Here is a 21872-nt window from a genome sequence, read left to right as displayed (position 1 = left end):
AGGTTGGGGGCTGCTGTTGTACAGTATCCACTTTTCATTGCCCATCACAATTTGTTTTAAAAACGGAACGTTTCCATTATATTTAAGTAGAGAATCGCATGCAGAAATACTGTCAAGAAGGTATTTTTTGCTTAACTTATGTGGAACCCAAACATCAAAGCGATGAACATAACCAAGCTGGTGCAAATGATTTCCAGCGCTTGATTTGGATCTTTTGAGTATCTCGGCTATCTCCCTCATGGTATAACGTTGATTGTTCTCAATTAATGTCTAGATTTGATCATTGTCAACCTCATTTCAACTGGTTTGCCTTACCGTGGAGCATCATCTAGCGAGAAATCTCTAGCACGAAACTTCGCAAACCACTTTTTTTTTTTTTGCGGTATGCGGGCCTCTCACTGTTGTGGCCTCTCCCGTTGTGGAGCACAGACTCCGGACGTGCAGGCTCAGTGGCCATGGCTCATGGTCCTAGCCGCTCCACAGCATGTGGGATCTTCCTGGACCGGGACACGAACCCGTGTCCCCTGCATCGGCAGGCGGACTCTCAACCACTGCGCCACCAGAGAAGCCCCGCGGAAACCACTTTTGACACGTTCGATCAGTCACAACACCTTCTCCATACACTGTACAAATCTTCTTTTGCGTTTTAGTTGAGTTTTTACCCTTCTTGAAATAATAAAGCATAATATGCTGAAAATGTTGCTTTTTTTTCCATCTTCAGTATTAAAAATGGCTACACAAAAATTCATCAGTTTTGATAAGGTTTTTTGTTTAATGCATGCTGATATGACAGCTGTCACATACAGTGTAGCAAAATTGTTTCGTATGAAGTTAAAGACAAGTGCAACTAGAGCCATCTTACAGAAAAAACCGAACGAAACTTTTGGCCAACCCAGTATCTGTCTCTTGCCACATTCCATAAATGACATAAGCCTGTTTATCAAGATTATTTTATATTTGAAATAATATATATACATTCTTTTCTAAATATTCTTTTTTTAAACTTCTACCGGTCTTTATTAAAAGGAAAACTATTATCTGAAAACAAAGACCCAATGTAGTCTCAGGCTAAGTCTCATTGACAGAACCCCTCAAGCTACAGCCCAGGCACCTAATCTTGGCACTACAATGTTGTCCTTGACTCTGCCCTCTCTCTTCCCATCTCAAACTCTGGGGATTCGCTTCCTACCAGGATATTCCTCTCCAGCCAGGCAAGATATCTCAGCCTCCAGGACCCCACCCTTCCTGCCAGGATGGTGGCCACAGGGTCATCCCCCTATCCCCGCCCCCTACACACCCGGTCAAGGTGACTGCTACACACGCGGGGCCACACTCTCAAATCCAGATGTCTTCATTGTCTTGTTAGCACCCTGGATACACTTGAAACGTCTTTAAAGTCTCCAGCCCATTAACAATAGGGTCACTACAACAATAAGGCAGATGCAAACTCCTCTGAGCTCAGTGTGGTGGCGTACAAAGCTCCTAAAATCTGAGACGTAGGTTCTCCCACCCCACGTCACTCCCTGGGGCATAAGAACTACTACGCATCCCTCAGGCCTCAGCTCGAAGGTTTCTTCTCAAAGAAGCCTGCCCAGCACTCGACAGGCCGAGCCGGGCGCCCTCTCTTGGGGGCTCCGTGCCCCCTCAGTCTGGGCAGAGATGACACCCGGAGTCGGCAAGTGTGCCCGCCCCGGCCCCTTCCAGGGCCAGGGGCTCCTCGGGTGCAGGAGGGAAGCCGAAATGCGCGGTTACGGCGTCCACGTGCTGGGCCTGCGCGGGATTGGGTGCCTGCTCCTCAGACGGGAAGACTTTAACTCCATGACGATAGGAGTCCCCCGTTGGCCCACAGGCCTTTTTCCCGGTGCTTCCCGATGCCTAAATATTCTTTTCCATTCTAGTTTATCCCAGGATATTGAACAAAATGATAACTATATAGTAATAAGAGCTGATATTTATGGAACACTTATTATGTGCCAGATGTTCTTCTAGAATCTTTGCACGTAATTCATTTAATTCTTACACCTCAGTGAAGTAGTTACTGTTATTACTATCTCCACTCTGCACATGAGGAAACTGAGGAGGCAGGAGGAGTAATTAGAGGAGGCAGGATTTGAACCAGGCTGTCCAGCTGCAGAGCCCACACTTTTAACCACCATCCTGTCTTTGCCTTATGCAAATGGCCTGTGTGTGTACACAAGGGTGCAAAGGTTTTGAATAGAAAGAGTGGCAATTCTTCATGGAATTGGTTCAAAGTTCTCATTATTTTTAACTTTTTTTTTTAAATTCAAAAGTATTTGTATTTTGGCATTCTTCTTTTCTATTATAAATAAGTTGATCACAAACAGGGCTTCAAACACAAGCCAAAGGATGGCTGAGTTTACTGTAGCTGAACTTGACTGCTGAGGTCCTCAGGTGATAGTAGGCAGCGTTGATGCTCTCTGACCTCCTCGGACCTTAGCTTTCTTCACACAGTGGTAAGTGGAGTTTTCTGCAGTGATTTTTTTGAAACAGTGTCAGATGGAAAGGGAACTGTTAGGTTCGACCATATGAAATGGCCAATATCTAATCTACAAAAACGGCAAATTCGTATGGTTCAACTTAATAGGCCGAAGGGGAGGAAATTCCACAAAAACTGTTTGTATTTTAAGAAAGAATTTTAGGATGTATTGGAGGTTTGAATTTTGAATTTCTTCACTGACTTTTTTGTTTTTCCTGTACAACTGTTTGTGTGAGAAGTATGTATTCCATTTCATTTCATGTTACTTTTTCTTAACTGTATCTGATTTGAACCTCTTTGTTATGTCTCTTGACATGGATAGAAAGTGATATAAGGCATTATGCTTTGGGATGTGTATGTGTATATAATTTGTTACTTGTTTAAATGCCTATGTAACAGAATCCATCAGATCATCAAGCCTACCAGTTTTATGTATGTATGTATGTATGGCTGTGTTGGATCTTCGTTGCTGCATGCAGGCTTTCTCTCACTGCAGCGAGTGGGGGCTACTCTTCGTTGTGGTGTGCAGGCTTCTCATTGCAGTGGCTTCTCCTGTTGCGGAGCACGGGCTATAGGTGTGCGGGGCTCAGTAGTTGTGGCTCATGGTCTCTAGAGCGCAGGCTCAGTAGTTGTGGCACACAGACTTAGTTGCTCTGCGGTATGTGGGATCTTCCCGGACCAGGGCTGGAACCCATGTCCTCTGCATTGGTAGGCGGATTCTTAACCACTGTGCCACCAGAGAAGTCCCAAGCCTACCAGTTTTATAATCATACCCTAGTGCTGATTTTGAAAGGTAGAGGATGATTCAGATTGAGCTTAATAATTTTTTTTTATTCCTTCTGATTATGGAATGGTACTTGAAAAAGTAATCATAATATTTACCAAAAGTTCAGCATGCTATTCACTTCTAATGGAAATTGTGTCATTGCATTTAGGAAGAATTTGATTCACTCAAGAAAGTTCTGTCCATTCAGGATATTCCTGGGTGACTTAATCTGTAGAGTGGGAGTGATTTGAGTTTATAGTGATTGCTCTCATTAGGGTGAGGGCATTGTGAAGGGAGTCTTCAATAAACTGAGTTTCTAACACTCATGAATTCCTTGTGACAGCATTACTTTTTGTCATTGATTCATGACAGACCATTGCCTTCAGTTTATTTGGTTTGGGGAGAGGGTGTCAGACTTCTTTTTCTCTCTTTGAATTTGATCATTGAGTTCTCCAAGTTTTCCACATGCCTTCCAGCTCCATTCAGTTGGTTGTCTTTTTTCCCTCCTCTTTTCTGAATCCTCTTGATCAGAGTACACGGTAGTGAAATCTCAAAAGCGCAATACTAAAAGCTTTGTAATAGTTACTTTCCTTGTGCAAAAACCATTGTAAGATCCTTTCAGTTTCATAAAGAGATCCCACCAGAATATTCTCTAGTCTTGTCTACACAAAGGTATCGGGATGGTAGAAAGTCTGAATCTGGTCCAACCTATGAATAACAAGTGCTAGGTTGGATCCCTGATTTTTTTTTTTTTTTTAGGATTTTCCCTTGTTCTTCTGAAACCCTGAGAACTTGTGTGGCTGCTTTAAAAAAGAAAAAAAAAAGTTGATCTCTTCTTTCAAAAGATGAATCACAGTTGAGTCTCTGTTATTTACCCTGAAGTTACACCATTCTTTCAAACAGCGGTAGTCATTGATGTCTCCGTCTACATATGCATGCTGCTCTCTCACTCTCTGTTGCCATGTGTTGTGTTAATGCATGTATTGTAATAGTTCGAATAAGCATGAGGGATCTTTTTTTTTTTTTTTTCAGTAACAAATACTTGTAAGAAAACAGATGATTTTGTGACATCTAAAGCACCAGCTGTCGACCTAGATCACAAGTTTAGGTGCAAGGTTGTGGATTGTTTAAAATTTTTCCGCAAAGCCAAACTGTTGCACTATCACATGAAGTATTTCCACGGAATGGAGAAGTCACCAGAGCCAGAGGAGAACTCAGGAAAGAGGCATGTCCAGACGAGGGGCTCTTCAGCTTCAGACAAGGCCAGCCAGGAGAGCCTGACCAGGAAGCGGGTCTCGGCCAGTTCCCCAAGTAAGCATTTTGGTTCTGGGTTGTATCTGTATCATGAAGGGCTGACACAGAAAGCGGGTGTTAGGTTGGTGTGGTCCAGTTGAGTCCCTCAAAATTGAAAATGACAAGTGATCCTCAGGAATTGCCTTGTGGAGTTGTAGCCTTCTTGGAGGAAGTAGAAATACCTGACTCTTATTCTTACCTCCACCTCTTGCTGCTCAAGTTAACCTTGACAAAGTCACTTAGCCTCTGAAGGTCTTGGTACTCTTGGTATGGAGTGGGAACAATCAAGGAAAGGGAGCTCTGTTAGAAGCCAGCAGGAGAACTAGTGCTCAGAACAGCATGGGTGCAGTCATCCCATCCCTGCTAACAGAACAGAAGAACTAAGAGGTGATGTGGAATTCTCCTTCTGGGTCCAATGTTGTCATAATTGCAACCGAAGATATTTTCTAACAACACTGTTTATTTTACATAGAAGCTACAGTGGTGGTAGTAAGGGTTACCATAAAATCTCATGTTCACGTCTTATTCTAAAACTTGCAGAAATTGAAAAATTACATGTTTCTTGGGAGTTTCAGAATAATTAACGAGTTTCCAGTAAATTCTACAAGCTTCCCAGCTTCGTTTTACCTGAAATTGTAACATCACTGTATATTTTTTGGCTTGAACTTCTCTGTTAAAATACATAGGCATTAGATGGTATATGGAACTCCTGGGACATCTGACAGTGTTCCCAAGGGAGTACAGAGTTGGGTTTCAGACAGCAGGTCAGGGCCATGCAGACTAAGGTGATCTCTGACCCTGTGAGAGGTCAGTTCTTAGCCAGGCTGTGAAGACATAATGTGTCAAGTGGCAGTTTCTTAGTCATATGTGCTGCATTATCCATTAGAAATATAATGTGAGTCAGCCTGTAACTTTTTCTTATAGCCACATTTTAAAACGTAAAAAGAAACAGGTGAAACTTCTTTCTTTTTTTTTTTAATATTTATTTATTTGGCTGAGTTGGGTCTTAGTTACAGCACGCAGGATCTTCGTTGTGGCACACAGCTTCTCTTTAGTTTTGGTGTGTGGGCTCTGGAGCTCGCAGGCTCAGTGGTTGCAGTACATGGGCTCTCTAGTTGTGGCGTGTGGGCTTAGTTGCCCCGCAGCATGTGGGATCTTAGTTCCCCAACCAGGGAACAAACCCACGTCCCCTGCATTGGCAGGTGGATTCTTTACTACCGGACCACCAGGGAAGTCCCTGAAATTTCTTTTAATAAATTTTGTTAACTCAAAATATCCAAAATACTATTATTTCAGCTTGTAATCAGCATAGAAATTACTATATAATAAGCTATTATATATTCTTTTTCTTGTATTAAGCCTTTAAAATCCAGTGTGTGGGACTTCCCTGGTAGTACTGTGGTTAAGAATCCGCCTGCCAATGCAGGGGACACAGGTTCAAGCCCTGGCCTGGGAAGATCCCACATGCCGCAGAGCAACTAAGCCTGTGCGCCACAACTACTGAGCCTGTGCTCTAGGATCCGTGAGCCACAACTACTGAGCCCGCGTGCCACAACTACTGTAGGCCATGTGCCTAGAGCCCCTGCTCCACAAGAGAAGCCACCACAATGAGAAGCCCACGCACTGCAGCGAAGAGTAGCCCCTGCTCACCACAACTAGAGAAAGCCCACCCGCAGCAACAAAGACCCAACGCAGCCAAAAATAAACAAATAAAATAAATTTTAAAAAATATCCAGTATGTGTTTTACATTTACTGAACATTTCAGTTCAGACTAACCACATTTCAGGTGCTAGTAGCTGCATATGGCTGGTGGCCACAGAATTGGCCCACGCAGCTCGATTACTAGCTGTAGACTAGCTGTAGGCAGTCTAGCTGTGCACTTGGCGAGCCCAAGTATTGAGCTAAAAGGAGCTGCCTGAGGAAGGCCAGCTGGCCAGTAGTCACCCAGGAGGGGCTCCCCATGTGGGCTGCAGGGCATGGCAGCACTCTCCACCTTAGTGACTTCACCAGAGTCCTGCTCAGGTACCTACCAGTGGATGGATATCTCTCAAAGCTGGGTGGTCTGAATCAGATAGCAGTAAATGATGCTCAATGCCAGGTGCCAGTTATTTATTTAAAACGAAGCCAACAGCTATCAAAACTCCTCTGTCTAGCTTAGACCTTGTTTATTGAGCATTGGAGCAGAGCACTGGAGTTAGAAATGCCTCAGGCTAAGATAGATTGACTTGTTCATTCAACGACTATTTATCGAATGCCTCCCTTCTGGAGAGTAAAAAGGAAACCTAGGTCTCATTCTGCCTGGTGCTCTTGGTTGTGGGTATTCCTGGCACAAAGAAGAAAGGACAGGCTCAGTTGTTAGGTGGGAGCATCCTCTTGCCTGGGCAGTGCTTGTTTTATTAGGGCCACTGATTCCTTAGGGATGTTCATAATGTCTTACTGGCCAGTCCCACTGGCTTTGGTGGCCATTCTGTGTCCTTTAGATAAGTTTATATCTCTCTGCCATTGAGTACATGGTTCATTCTGGGGGCAAGCTTATTTCTGAGAACTTGAGAGAGACCTGTCAATGAGATCCTTTCCTCCCCTCCATGTGTCACCTGGCCCAGGTCTCACCTGGAGCAGTGGCTAACTCAGCTGCCTGGGAGTCACTGGGTGACTTGTTAAAAGTACAGATTTGGGCTTCCCTGGTGGCACAGTGGGTGAGAGTCCGCCTGCCGATGCAGGGGATGCGGGTTCGTGCCCCGGTCCGGGAAGATCCCACATGCTGTGGAGCGGCTGGGCCCGTGAGCCATGGCCGCTGAGCCTGCGCGTCCGGAGCCTATGCTCTGCAATGGGAGAGGCCACAACAGTGGGAGGCCCGCGTACCGCAAAAAAAACAAAACAAATTTATTGGACCCAGCTTTACAGCATTCCAATTCAGTGGCTCTAAGTTTAGAATCTGTAGTTTTTGTACACACACACACACCCAATATAAAAGTGATATATGATTGTGGTAAAATCCATACAAAAGAATACTAAGGGGAAAAACCTCCCTCCCACTGGTAGCCCCACCTCCCTTGCAGATATACCTATTTTTAACAAACTCTTTTATAACTTTTCAGATATTTTCTGTGCGTATCCAAACTGCACATTTCTTATATGTCTAATAGAAAATATCTTTTTATACAGTTGGTATCATATGCAGCTTGCTTTTTTCATTAAAGATACCTTGGCCCTCATTTCATGTCAGCATAGATAATGTGGCTCTACCTCATTTTGACAGTGGCCATTATTCCATTGTATGGGTGTACTGGACTTTAAACATTTTCCTACAGAAAATTATGATTCACCGATTTTTTCACTCTTACCAAGTGCTAAAGCAAAGTAAACCTTCCTGAAGATTAATTTGCTCTTGTGTATGAATAAATTCATGCGATAAGTTCCTGGAGGCGGGATTTGCTTGGGAAAAGGGTATGCATATTTAAATTTCTGATAGATGATGCCAAATCACCTTTCAAAGAGCTTATCCCAGTTTGTAATCTCCCACCAACTGGTTATGCACACCAGTTTCTTTACAATCTTATCAGTATTATCAAATTTTAAAGTATTGCTAATCTGATAGGTAAAAAATATTGTAGTGACTTTAGTCTTTTATTTTAAAAATTCTGGAATATTTTAAATATATAGAAAAGTACACAGGATTATATAGAGCAAACATGTATGCATCTAACCCCCACCTACACTTAAAAAATGTTAACATTTTGCCATATTTCCTTCAGATTTTTTTAAGGGAAACAAAACACTAGGATGAGGTACAAACCCCCTGAATTGCTTTTCCTTTCTTTCCCTTTATGCTTTCCCCAATACATGCATATATGTTGAGAAATAATGTATAGTATTTAAAAAATTTTTTACTGGAGTATAGTTGATTTACAATGTTGTGTTAGTTTCTGCTGTACAGTAAAGTGACTCAGTTATACATATACATATATCCACTCTTTTTTAGATTCTTTCCCCATATAGACCATTACAGAGTATTGAGTAGAGTTCCCTGTGCTATACAGTAGGTCCTTATTAGTTATCTATTTTATATAAAGTAGTATGTACATGTCAGTCCCAGTCTCCCAATTTATCCCTCCTCTCCATATAGTATTTTCGAGTGTTATTAACATTTATATTGGTAAATGATAGAGTATTTTATGTGTTTTAAAAATATGTATAAATAGTATCATATACTTACTCTTTTGGAACTTGTTGCTTTTTGTTTAGCATTATGTTCGTCTTCATCCCGGTTGAAACCTGTAGGTGGATCTCGTTGATTCTTCAGCTGGTGTATTGTGGGGTTTTGGGCACGCCCATCCCCCCTTGTAGGTGTAACTTTTTTTTTTTAAACAATAGTTATGTATGCCAGAGTTTATTTAACCCCTTCCTACTCAGGGTCATTGAGGTTTCTAGTTTTATACTTTTGTAGATGATGCTTCAGGGACTGCCTGTGTACACATTCCCTGTGCGTGATCATTTCTTTTGAGTATTTACCTAGAAGAGGAATTGCTAGATGGAAGGGTTTTAGTTAATGCACCAGAATGTACTTGAAAATGGTGGTTCTGACTTCAACATTCCTGTCAGCTCTGTGATTTGTCTATATCCCCACCAGCTTTTGGTATTATCTGACATAAGTTTGCCCAATCTTAGGAATTTGAAGTGATTATCTCCTTGTTTTTCCTCAAGGAGAAAAACGTTTGTTTTGTACCTTTTAAATGAGAATCGTAATTGTTACAAACCTCCCCTGTTTCTGCTGGGCTCCCACCGCAGCGCCATTCTCGGACAGCCTGAGAGAGGAAACCGTGATGTGAGGGATTTGGTCTGCTCTGAGGACGGTTCTCTCTGAGCCCCTATCTCTGTGGATTGGCCTGGCTTGCTGGTTGGCTCTGGTCAGCTGACCTCTGACTTTAGTCTGCACCCTCCCCTCCTCCTTCCCTTTTCAGTGCTGTGGTGGAAGGAAGGAAGGAGCAGTGGTCGGGGAGCCTGAAGGTCTGAGTTTGAGACCCAGCTCTGCCACTCAAAGTTCTGTGGTATTGATTAAATCCCTCATCTTCTAGTATGTAACATGGAGGTTAAACTACTTGCCCCCCCAAAAATGCTGGGAAGGTCTTTATGTTAGGCATTGAAAATTATTTTGAAATGTGCACACATGTTCAAAGCAGCACTCTTCTTAAGAGCCCTAAATTGGAAACAGCTCAAGTGTTTATTCACAGTAAATAAATGTGTGAAGAATAAATCGAGTAAATAAATTGTGGTGTCTTGATACAGTGGAATACTATACAGCAGTGAGTGAATGAGCTACAGCTATACCCACCAACATCTCACAAATATAATGTTGAGCCAACGAAGCTAACATAAACTCATATATACGATATGGTAGATATGTATATAAGGTTCAAAAACAGATTAAAATGAATCTGTTATGTTTGGGGTCAGTACAGTGGTTATCCTTGGGGGTAGGTGGATGAATGACTGAAAGTAGGGCAGGAAGGAGACTCTTGGGGTGCTGGGGTTCTGTTTCCTTATCCGAATGGTGATTATAACAGATAATCATGGTAATTGTCCGAGGAGGCACCTTGCCCTGAGTACAGGGTGGGTGTTCCCGCACAAGAGGGTGTGCGGACCTCTTGTTTGGTTTTGGAATTCCTGATTAACTATACTTGAGGGTCTTGATTTGTGTTGAGTAATATGAGCAGGCTTGGAGTCAGCACACCTGAATTTGAATCTAGCCTCCACCGCTTGCTTCCTCTGTGACCTCAGGCAAAGAACTGTGAGCTTCAGTTTCTCCATCTGTGAAATGGGGATACGTACCTACCTCAGAACTTCGTTACATTAAATGACATAATGTAAAATGCTTAGCACAGTGTCTGGCCTACAGTAAACTCTTAATAAATACTACGTCTTTATCTTAGTGAAAACATTAACCCAGGCGGTCAGAGAGCTGAGTTCTAAACTCATCTGACCTCTGATAAGCTGCAAAACCGATAGACAAGGTGTTGCCATGTTGATAAAATGAAGAAACCTGAGTGAGTGATTTTCTATTTTTATGTACTACATTTGGGTCTCATACCAATATACCGACATGGGATTTCTAAAATTCTCTCTCAATACAGAAGGATCCCTTTCACTGGGGTTTGGAAGTCCCTTGGTGAATTGGGGAAATGTGCCTGACAGGTTTTAAAATAACAAGATCTGCTATGGGAATACTCACCAGGCTGGCAGGGGTGGACAGTTACAAAATGCTTTAGGGGGAACAGAAGGGTATTTCAAATCCCTGTGTTTTAACTTGTTACCCCCCTGCTGGTCCTTCGTAAAACCGGTCAATTTGGTGGCTCAGTGTACCATACAGGCCTCTCACCCACGTTGGGGTATAGCCTGGTCATTCCTGTACCCTCTCAGATGGAGAGCAGGCTTGTGCAGCCAGGAAGGGACATTTCCCCCCCACCCCTACGCTCCCATGTCAGGTGGACACAGACCACAGACCATTTCACAGCTCTCCCAGGCCTGATTGCTGAGATTGCCAGCAGTTCCCAGGCTGAAGCAAACTAGACCATTCATCTTGCTGTGCTCTAGCTGGGAAATTAAAAACCTGGCCACTCGTCCTGCCTCTGCCACTCACCAGCAGGAGCCTCAGTTCTCACCATCTGTGAACTGGGGTCAGTAGACATGTTCAGCCTTCATCACGTCGCTGGATATCAATGAGAGCAAACACAGAGGCATATTCAGCATACTCCATAGGCCGCAGCCCTCCAGAAGGCACCCCCTGTTCCAGGCATTGCCCTCACTTTTTTCACATCAGAGTCTCCCGTTTCCTCATGGATTTGCTGGGTACTTGACTAACCTGATGACTAAATTTCTTAAGATTTGAAAGAATAAAACCAGCTAAACAGATCATCTGTTCTCTCAGCACATCTAGTTTTCACCTCAGCTTCTAAGAAAGCTCTTATCTTTAGGAGTGGAATTTCAGACAGTGGGGGGAGTTCAAGTGGGGAGATGTTTCAAGGTGAGACTCTGACACCAGGCAGCTTGTGTCCTAGTTCACAGGCAGTGTGAACTTGACGCTGTGCTTAAGTGAAAATCAAAATATTACAGAATGTGTGCTGCTTGGGACAGCACAATTACTGTACTGTAATTGGGGACAGTTATTTGGGGACAATTACTGTAAAGAAGTGCTCCCTTTATGCCAAGTACTCTGATTATGGGAACTTGGGTTCTAATAGATTTCTCAGATGGAGATTTCTGGGGCTTCTGGTCCAGCAGGACCAGAAAACGCTCTGCAGAGATTTATTTTTTGGTCTATCCTCCCCAACCATTTTCCTGCTGGTAAAGTTAGGCAGGAGAAGCAGTTCTGGTCTGAAGTCCACGGACTCTATCTTAGTAGCAATTCTGCTCCTGTTCACTTGTGATCTGAGCTCTTCACAGATCTGATTTACTCCTTTCCAAAATCATGATGTAGGACTAGGTATGAATGAGGCAGGGCTCTTTCATGAGGGGAGAAAAGCACATAAACAGTTACAGTGAGGACTACTAAGTTCTATGTAAAGAACGTGTGAAATGTTGTGGGAACACATTCAGATTTTGCCTGAAGAGCAGGGGCTGGGATGTCGAGAGGAGGAGGTGACATTTGAGTTAGGCCTTAAAGTGTGAGGGTAGGTACGGGGTGAACCAGAAGGCAGGGGAATAGGAAAGGGATCCCTATGCTGGGAACAAGCAGAACAAAGTTCAGAGGCATTGAGAGGAACAGATTGTCATGGTTGTCTGTCCCTAAGGTACCCCTTCTGACTCTGGCCTGCAGATGTTTCCTTTTCGCTCAGCCAGGCCTTTAGTCCCATAAGTTAATTTGGAAGGTCAGTTTAGATTTGCTTTTCCAAATGAGGTTTCATAGAATACCAGAATCCATTTAGTAAATTCTCTTCCAGGGGTGAGCTTAGGCTTCCTTGGTGCTTGTGTTTGATTCTGCATAGGTGAGTCCAGTCCTGAGTAGAGGTTTGCTGCAGAAAGAATATTTGAGGATCAAAGGGAGGCTCACCTGTGCTCATTACCTATTGTTACATCCATTTCATTCGTATTCTCACTCTGGGTAAACCTTGGCTTTAGGCCGAAAGGAGCCTTGGAGCACCAGAGTGGACAGTTCTTTGTATCTTTTCTTGTGGTTCTAGACTGGCCTTCTCACAGAACCGTGCCCTCTCCCCTTAAAGGGAAGGGAGAAATAGGAGCTTAATTAGGATATAGATTATGGTGCCTTAAAGAGAATACCAAAGAAGCTGGCTTAAGACAGAGGGTTATTTCTGTCTTTGGTCAAACTGCAGGCTCTCCACAGTGGCTCTGCTGTGGCTCTGAGCAGGTGTCCAGGTGTCCAGGGCCAGCTTCCTCCTGAGTGCCCCACCAGCCCAAGGTGTTGCTCTCTCTGTGTGGACCCAGATCGCTCACCACCTTGCCTGTCTTTCCGCAGCTGCGAAGGGAAAGGCGAGGCATGCCTTTTTCCTTTAAGGGCACAACCCGGAAGTGCCACACATCACTTCTGTTCATATCCCATATGCCAGAACATCTGTACGTGGCCACACCTCACTCAGGGGAAGCTGGAAAGTGTACTTTTTTCCCTTTGGGAGAAGTGGGTATTGGAGACTGCATGGCAGTCTCTGCCATATGAGCCAAGGTAGAAAAAGGCAGGGCTTGAGGGAGGGGTTTATTGGAGGGCCCCTTTGGGCCAGTGTCTGGGTGGGATCCATGGTGGGGGACTAATTGGAGATGAGGCTGGAAAGATAGACAAGGTGAGGGACTTCCTTGGTGGTGCAGTGGTTAAGACTCCACGCTCCCAGTGCAGGGGGCCCGGGCTCAATCCCTGGTCAGGGAACTAGATCCCATATGCATGCCACAACTAAGGAGCCCACACGCCGCAACTAAGGAGCTGGCGAGCTGCAACTGAGGAGCCCACCTGCCATAACTAAGGAGCCCACATGCTGCAGCTGAGGAGCCCGAGAGCTGCAACTAAGACTCGGTGCAACCAAATAAATAAATAAATATTAAAAAAAAAAAAAAGAAACACAAAGTGAAATGATGGTGTTAGGCCATGAGACCATTTCCTCTGATAGGTGGTGAAAATCCCTCCAAGAGCATACCCACGCCTGCTCTGCCCTTGAGTTGCCCTCCCCTTGTACAGGTCAGAACAGACTCTGGTCACTGCTTGTCCCTGGCATGTGGCAGTGCTCTGTGGTGTACAAGCAGTTCTCCCATAGGGGAGGGTGATGTCATTTTTTTCCTCTTCCCTCCTGGAAGCAGCAGTCTGATGTCCTTCTGCTATCATAACATAGTGATCCGAGGGAGAAATAGAGAGCAGGCTGTATAGAGGGAGCAAGAAGGGCTCTGGTATTTCTCCTGATGGGCACCTGCAGCCTGAGTAGAGGACGAGTGGCCATCTGGAAAAGCCTCGCCCTCCTCAGGCGACAAGCTGCTCTCTGATCCAGAGCCCTGACAGGAAGTTGCTCTTTGTCCAGCCAAGTCTGGGCATTCAGGAAGAAGCTCTGTAGCCAAGTGTCTGTTCTGTGGGTCATGAAACAATTGGTCAAGCTGTTCAGAGAGAGAGCTGACCACAGACGAGTACCACCTTCCAGGGAGAGAGTATCGCAGGCGAGATAACAACAGCTAATTTTGTGCCGGGCACTGTTCCAAGTTCTTTACTTGTATTGTCTTGTGTAATCCTCAAAAAAAAACCCTATGAAGCAGGTACTATTGTGATGACTTTATGGATTAGAAACTGAGATGCTGATGAAGTGGATTAACTTGAACCAGTATAGACACATCTAGCATGTAGTGGAGCCACAATTTGAATCTAGTTGCAGAACACGTACTCTCACTTTTAGGCTCTGCTGTCTTTTAGGATTCCATGGGAGGATGCCCTGGCCCTGGGCCCTGGGCCTTGAAGTGGGCAATAGGAGTGCCTCCCTGTAGGAGACTTCTGTGCACATGGGTAGTCCGAACGAGTGATTGAGTTCTGCCTGTTGTCACCTTGTCTGCCCCTGTTCCTCAGGGACTCACCTGGGTTAGCTTAGTCCCTGCTGGGCAGTTCTCCCTATGAGCTGTGTCACCTACGGCCACATGTGACTTTACAGTCTTCAGCCAGAAGCCAGGTGAGCCTATGAATGCTTTCTCTCTTCCCTCTGTGTTCAGAGAACACAGGTTTCTGTAGAACAATTTCCTAGAGTATCTCTTCTTTTTATCCTCAGTGCTTACTCCTCTAATTGAAGCCTCAGGAGTGGACTCTTTAAAGCTTAATATGACCATATTTCTGACTAGCTGCAGCACTTGGGATGCTTTTAGTTACAAGTAACGGGAGACCCAATTCAATTTGATTCCACAATAAAGGGGATGTGTTAGTTCACGTAATAGGGAAGTCCATGGGAGGTGTACTGCTCCAGGCCTGTTGGTTTTCTTATCGTCTCACCTCTCAGTGCTGTTTTCAGGTTAAACCCTTGTGGTCAGAGGATGGAAGCCAGTATCATTTAAGACTCCATGCTGCTTCATTCAAATCTAACAAGAAAGTAAGATTTTAATAAACTTTGGACCAGAGTCCCGAGTTCGGGTTGGATTACTCTATTCCTGTCCCTGCCTTATGAACCAGTTGCCCCAGGCTCAGATTGTCTAAGCCTATGACTGTGACAAGGGGCATGGCATTACTCTTATAAGTTTAAGTGAGTGTGAAGTCAGTCCTGTCCAAATCCCTTAGATGCTGCACAGTGAAGGAGGGGTAGAAGAGATGCTGGGAGATATCCACAATTTTGGCTACACCCAGCAAAATCTGCACAGCTGGGGAAAGGGTGGTGGTGGTGTTGAACTGTAGAGCAGATCCATGCCCTGTGCTCATTTCCTGTATCAGGGACAGTGCACAGGGCCCACAACATGGCCCAAGTCCTCAGACCCATAGGTCTGAGTTCATCTTTTCTATACACCAATTTATGGTCTTGCAGCTTCTCTGAGTTTCACTTCCTCCTCTCTAAAGTGGTAATCATGTTAAGGTATAGATAGATGTATTTTATGCAAAATTGAAGTCGATCAGCTTGAAGTTGTGTGATATAAAAATCCTTATGTATAAAATTTGAATTAATACAGATCCTACCAAATTGACAAAATTCATCAACCACATGATTTCAAAGCTGGAAGGCCAATGAAAGTGTGTTCATTATACCTTTATTTTCTGGAAATATTAGTCATGAATTATGTGAGTTTGAATAATGTAGGGTCTTCAGGAATATTTGTATGGAATGAACTTCACCGTCCTTTTCTTAACTTCCTGTTGGGTTCCCTAAAGGTTGTGATGCTGTTTTATAAAATGTGAAATGCAAAAAAGATTGTTGTTGGAGAAGCCCAAAGGAACTACCATACTAGGTGATAACTGGGTATGCCCTGGCATTTGGCAATTTATATCCTGCATCTGGACCTTTCTGTCTCAGGGATCCAGAACCTAGGTGGTATCTCTTCAACCAGTTCTGCTAGTGATTGGGTTAATGCTGTTAACATTTCAGTAAGCTAATGGAGACAGTTACTTTAGTTTGAAGGTCATTAAAACCTGAGTTTACAAATCAAAAACTGGATTGGGCAATTGTTTCTATATGTGTGTGGGTGAAGGTACATCAAATCCCATCAAACATTTGCTCAAATCCTTCCAGTGAAGTTACTCATAGTAAAGGCCAATTTCCTTGTAAAGCATAAAGTTTCATTTCTTCTGTTCCAATTTATATTTTATTTCCTTTTCTTGTCTTATTGTACTAGATAGGATGTCTAGTACCATGTTGAAAAGAAGTATTGAGAGGGTACATCCTTGCCTTGTTCCTGATCTTAAGAGAAAGCATCCAGTTCTCACCATTAACTATGAAGTTAGTTGTAGGTTTTCTGTAGATGTCCTTTATGAAGTTGAGGAAGTTTTCCTCTGTTCCTAGCTTTCTGAGAATTTTTATCATGAGTGAGTGTTGGATATTGTCAAATGCTTTTTTTTTTTTGCATCAATTGATACTATACATAGAAAATCCTAAAGATGCCACCAGAAAACTACTAGGACTAATCAGTGAATTTGGAAAGGTTTCAGGATACAAAATTAATGCATAGAAATCTCTTACATTCCTATACACTAACAACGAAAAATCAGAAAGAAAAATTAAGGAAACAGTCCCATTTACCATTGCAACAAAAAGAATAAAAATACCTAGGAATAAACCTACCTAAGGAGGCAAAAGACTTGTACTTGGAAAACTATAAAACACTGATGAAAGAAATCAAAGATCATATAAACAGATGGAGAAATATACCATGTTCTTGGATTGGAAGAATCAATATTGTGAAAACGACTATACTACCCAAAGCAATCTACTGATTCAGTGCAATCCCTGTCAAACTACCAACGAATGGCATTCTTCACAGAATTAGAACAAAATTTACAATTTGTATGGAAACACAAAAGACCCCGAATAACCAAAGCAATCTTGAGAAAGAAAAACGGAGCTGGAGGACTCAGGCTTCCCAACTTCAAACTATACTACAAAGCTACAGTAATCAAGACAGTATGGTACTGGCACAAAAACAGAAATATAGATCAATGGTACAGGATAGAAAGCCCAGAGATAAACCCGTGCACATATGGTCACCTAATTTATGACAAAGGAGGCGAGAATATATAATGGAGAAAAGACAGCCTCTTCAATAAGTGGTGCTGGGAAAACTGTATAGCTACATGTAAAAGAATGAAATTAGAACACTCCTTAATACCATACACAAAAATAAACTCAAAATGGGTTAAAGACCTAAATGTAAAGCTGGACACTATAAAACTCTTAGAGGAAAACATAGGAAAAACACTCTTTGACATAAACCACAGCAAGATCTTTTTTGACCCACCTCCTAGAGTAATGAAAAATAAATAAATAAATAAACAAGTGGAACCTAATGAAACTTAAAAGCTTTTGCACAGCATAGGAAACCATAAACAAGACAAAAGACAACCCTCAGAATGGAAGAAAATATTTGCAAACGGAGCAACGGACAAAGGATTAATCTCCAAAATATACAAACAGCTCATGGAGCTCAATATCCAAAAACAAACAACCCAATTAAAAAATGGACAGAAGACCTAAATAGACATTTTACCATAGAAGACATACAGATGGCCAAGAGGCACATGGAAAGATGCTCAACATAACTAATTATTAGAGAAATGCAAATCAAAACTACAGTGAGGTATCACCTCATACCGTTCAGAATGGCCATCATCAAGAAGTCTACAAACAATAAATGCTGGAGAAGGTGTGGAGAAAAGGGAACCCTTTTGCACTGTTGGTGGGAATGTAAATTGATACAGCCACTGTGGAGAACAGTATGGAGGTTCCTTACAAAACTAAAAATAGAACTACCATGTGACCCAGCAGTCCCACTACTGGGCATATACCCTACATCAATTGATATATTATTTTTCTTTTTTAGCCTGTTGATATGATGGATTACATTAATTGATTATCAGATGTTGAACCCGCCTTCCTTGTATACCTGGAATGAATCCCAGTTGGCTGTGATATATAGTTCTTTTTATACATAGTTGGATTCAGCTTGCTAATATTTTTGCATTTGTGTTCATGAGAGATAATGGTCTGTAGTTTTCCTTTCTGTAATGTCTTTATCTGATTTTGGTATTAGAGTAATGCTGGCCGTGTAGAATGAGTTAAGAAGTGTTCCCTGTGCCTATTTCTTGAACAGTGAAGGCCTTCCTGTCCTTAGAATCTTTGCATTTGCTGTCCCTGGCCTGGAAGACTCTTCTCCCAGATTTCTGCATGTTTTGTTCTCTCCTTTCAGGTCTTTGCTCAGATGTCCTTTTCTCAGCGAGGCATTCTCTGACCAGACTGTTAAAATTGCAAATCTCCCCTTCCCTCATCCCTACTATCCCCCTTCCTTGCTTTATTTTTTCCATAGCACTAATCACCTCCTAAAATACTATATGACTGACTTGCTTTCTGCTCCCACCCACTAGAATGTAGTTCTGTGAGGGCGAGAGTTTTTGTCTTTTTTTGTTCATTGCCTTATCCCTCCCTCCTCCCTAGAATGGTGTTTGGAACATGGTGGATGCTCAGATATTTGTTAAATAAACGAATTTAAACCATGACTGATAATGTGGTTGTAGCCATGCGAATGTGCAGAAATGAGTTGTTCTGTTTCTATTCCTGAGGAAGACTGTTTCCGGGATCAGAGGAAAAGTAAATATTGTTGATAGCTTTTATGAATGAAATTTAGGAGGCATTTAACCATGTTTTGTTTATCAACTGCATGACTTTGGCTTAGTCACCTTATTTTTGGGGGCTCTGGTTTCTTAATCTTAGAAAGAGTACTTTTGTAAATTAGACTAAGGTCTTTTCTAGAGTTCTTGTTTGTTGAACTTTGTTTCCCAGTTGCAGAGTATTTTAACAGGAAGGGAGCTTAGAGACCCTTAAGTCCTATGTTCTTTAGCCAGTAGATTAACTTCTACCTGTAGAGCCAGGCTTGCCAGCTGGGGGATGCAGCCCATCGTCCTCTCGTACAGTTCCTGGATGCCTGTTTGGGAGAGGGACCTCGGAGCTAGTGCTGACTTGGTGCTGGAGAGCCAGATGAACCTGTTTTTAAATGTCTGCATGATCTCAAGCAGGTGTCATCACCTCACCAAGCTTCAGTTTCCTCCTCTGTGAAACTGGAATGATATACACAGGTGGTTGTTAGGGTTAAATGAGATACTGTGATATTTGCACACAGGTGCTCAGTTAAAGTCAGTTGAACCTGACTGCTTATCCTACCCCACACTTGCTTTGTGATCCATCTTGATTCTACATCAGAATCACTTGGAGAGTGTTTTTAAAAACACTGATGCCCTTGAAAACGTTACGCTAAGTGAAAGAAGCCAGGCACAAAAGGTCACTTACTGTATATATATGAAATGTCCAGAATGGATAAATTCGTAGAGACAGATGCAGATTGGTGGTTGCCAAGGGTTGAGGGCTTAATGGTAAGTGGTTTTACTTCGGAGTGATGGGAATGTTTTGGAACTGGGGTAGAGCTGGTTGCACAGCATTGTGAATGTACTACCTGCCACTGGATTGCTTTCTTTTTCCCTCCCTCCCTTCCTCTTACCTACCTACAGGTTTATTGAAGCTTAATTGTTGTTCAGTGGACTGCACATATTTAAATTGTATTATTTGATGAGATTTGGGATATATATATATATACCCAGCCATTACCATAATAAAATGGTAAACATATCCATTACCTCCTGCAATTTCCTTATGCCCCTTTTTAATTCCTCCTTTCTACTCCTCCCCCCTCTCTCATCCCCAGGTAGTCTGCTTTCTATTATATAGATTAGTGTTCATTTTCTAGAATTTTATATAAATGGAATCATGCAGTATGCATTAGATTTTATATGGCTCCTTTTACTCAGCATACTTATTTTGAGGTTCACTTACGTTGCTGCATATTATTAATAGTTTATACTTTTATTGTCGGAGGTATTCCATTGTATGGATACACCACGAATTATTTGTCCATTCACCTGGTGATGGACATTTGGGCAATTTTCATTTTGGGAGATTACAACTAAAGCTGCTGTGGGCATTCATATACAAGTCTCTGTGTGGACATAAGTTATCCTTTCTCTTGAGTAAATATCTAGGAGTGGAATGGCTAGGTCACAGGGTGTATGTATGCTTAAACATATCTTAACACCTAAAAAGTAAGGCATGGTCAATTATTTGAAATGCTACAGATATGTTTGATAAGATAGAAGAAACAACTGGATTTTTGCAATGGTTAGGCTATTATTAACTTGAAAACTACAGTCTCAGTTGAGTGGTAGGTGGGAAGCTTTTTAGAGGGGAATTAGGAAAACTGAATTGAGAAGTTTGGCAGGGAGTATTGATAACTTAAGAAGTTTTGCTGTGAAAAGTAGCAGAGAATGAAGTTGTGGTTTTTGGAAGGTGTGAATTATTCCTTTTTAAGTGGATAATTTTATATTACATGAATTGTACTTCAGTTATTAAAAAAAGAAGAAGAAGAATCAAGCAAACAAAATCCTGATGTTCAGGTTGCACCTCAAGCCAGTTAAATCAGAATCTTTGTGGGTGGGACCCGGGCATTCACTTTCTAAAAATCTCCCTTGGTGATTGCAATATGTAGCCAGTGTTCAGGAGTAGTGATCTAAGTAGGGTTGGCACATTTTTTCTGTAAAGGACCAGACAATAAATATTTCAGCTTTGAAGGCCATAAGGTCTCTGTCTTTACTCCTCAAATCTGCCACTGAAGTGTGGCAGCAGCCATGGTCAACATGTAACAAATGAGCATAGTGTATTTTCAATAAAACTTATTTATAATAACAGGCAGTGGGCCAGAGTTTGCCAGCCTCTGGTCTAAAGGCTTGATGATAGAGAAAGGGCTGCAGAGCTCTGAGGAGGATGGAAGGTGACCTCCCAGGCAGAACCAGACCTGGAACTCTGTTCTACTGACCATTTTAGTTCTTCACATTGTGCATGCTTACTTACTTAAGCATAAAGATTCTGGCATTGAAAACAAAATGTTAGAATGCCAGTACTTACACTTGTATTTAATTCTAGCTGCAAAAGACAAGGAGAAAAATAAAGAGAAGAAATTCAAAGAGTTTGTGAGGGTGAAGCCAAAGAAGAAAAAGAAAAAGAAAAAGAAAACCAAACCTGGTAAATTTTCCCCTGGGACGTTTCACTTGGATTTCCTTACTGTAGGTAGGGAGGGGTTGCTTCTCCCCAGTCTTGGCCTCTGAGGAGACGAAGACCAGCAGGCCTTTAATGGAGCTTGTGGGCTCAGCTCACCCCAGGTGCTACAAGGCCACATTGGCATTTGGAAAGCCCTCCCTCTTGCTGTGTTGGCCGGTGTGCTCTGTCACGATGGAAGCGCCATTGTAGGAGAGGATATGCAGGTGAATGACTGTATTTGTCTGCACACACATCTCTGAACCCTTTCAAGAAAGGATTCATTTCTTGAAAAGCGTGTGTCTAGCCCCAACAAAAATGCTGATTTTTAAGAAAATCAGTGTTCCAGTCTTGGGAGCTAAAGGGATTCCACATTTTATTCTCAAAGTATCTTCTGGCTTAGAAAAGTAACCTTATCAGAAAAAGGGGAGAAGGGTGATGGTGAGGAAGAAGCTTTTTGTTTTGAGGCTTTTGGAGGTAGCTAGAAGTATTAATCCCTAAATCTGTTCTAGCTGAATTGCTTCTGAGCATTTGAGCTCTTTGAACAGCAGAGCTGTTGGTTGGATGGGGTTGATT

The 21872-nt window shown here is 42.6% G+C and overlaps 1 protein-coding gene across 5 annotated transcripts in view; it reads left to right on the top strand.

Annotated features, from left to right (window-relative positions):
• Positions 1–21872, top strand: part of PHF20 (PHD finger protein 20) — a 133192-nt gene that overhangs the window by 84984 nt on the left and 26336 nt on the right. For 4 of the 5 annotated variants that reach the window (XM_079944296.1, XM_079944294.1, XM_079944295.1 and 1 more), the window contains exons 10-11: positions 4296–4574; positions 21186–21284. In XM_079944296.1, the coding sequence (XP_079800422.1) occupies positions 4296–4574; positions 21186–21284 (378 nt within the window). The remainder of the gene's footprint in view (positions 1–4295; positions 4575–21185; positions 21285–21872) is intronic. The other variant, XM_079944297.1, reaches the window with a different exon arrangement.

This window comes from Stenella coeruleoalba (genome assembly GCF_951394435.1).
Source record: "Stenella coeruleoalba genome assembly, chromosome: 15".
Lineage (NCBI taxonomy): Eukaryota > Metazoa > Chordata > Mammalia > Artiodactyla > Delphinidae > Stenella > Stenella coeruleoalba.
This window is presented reverse-complemented; position numbering and strand designations above follow the sequence as displayed.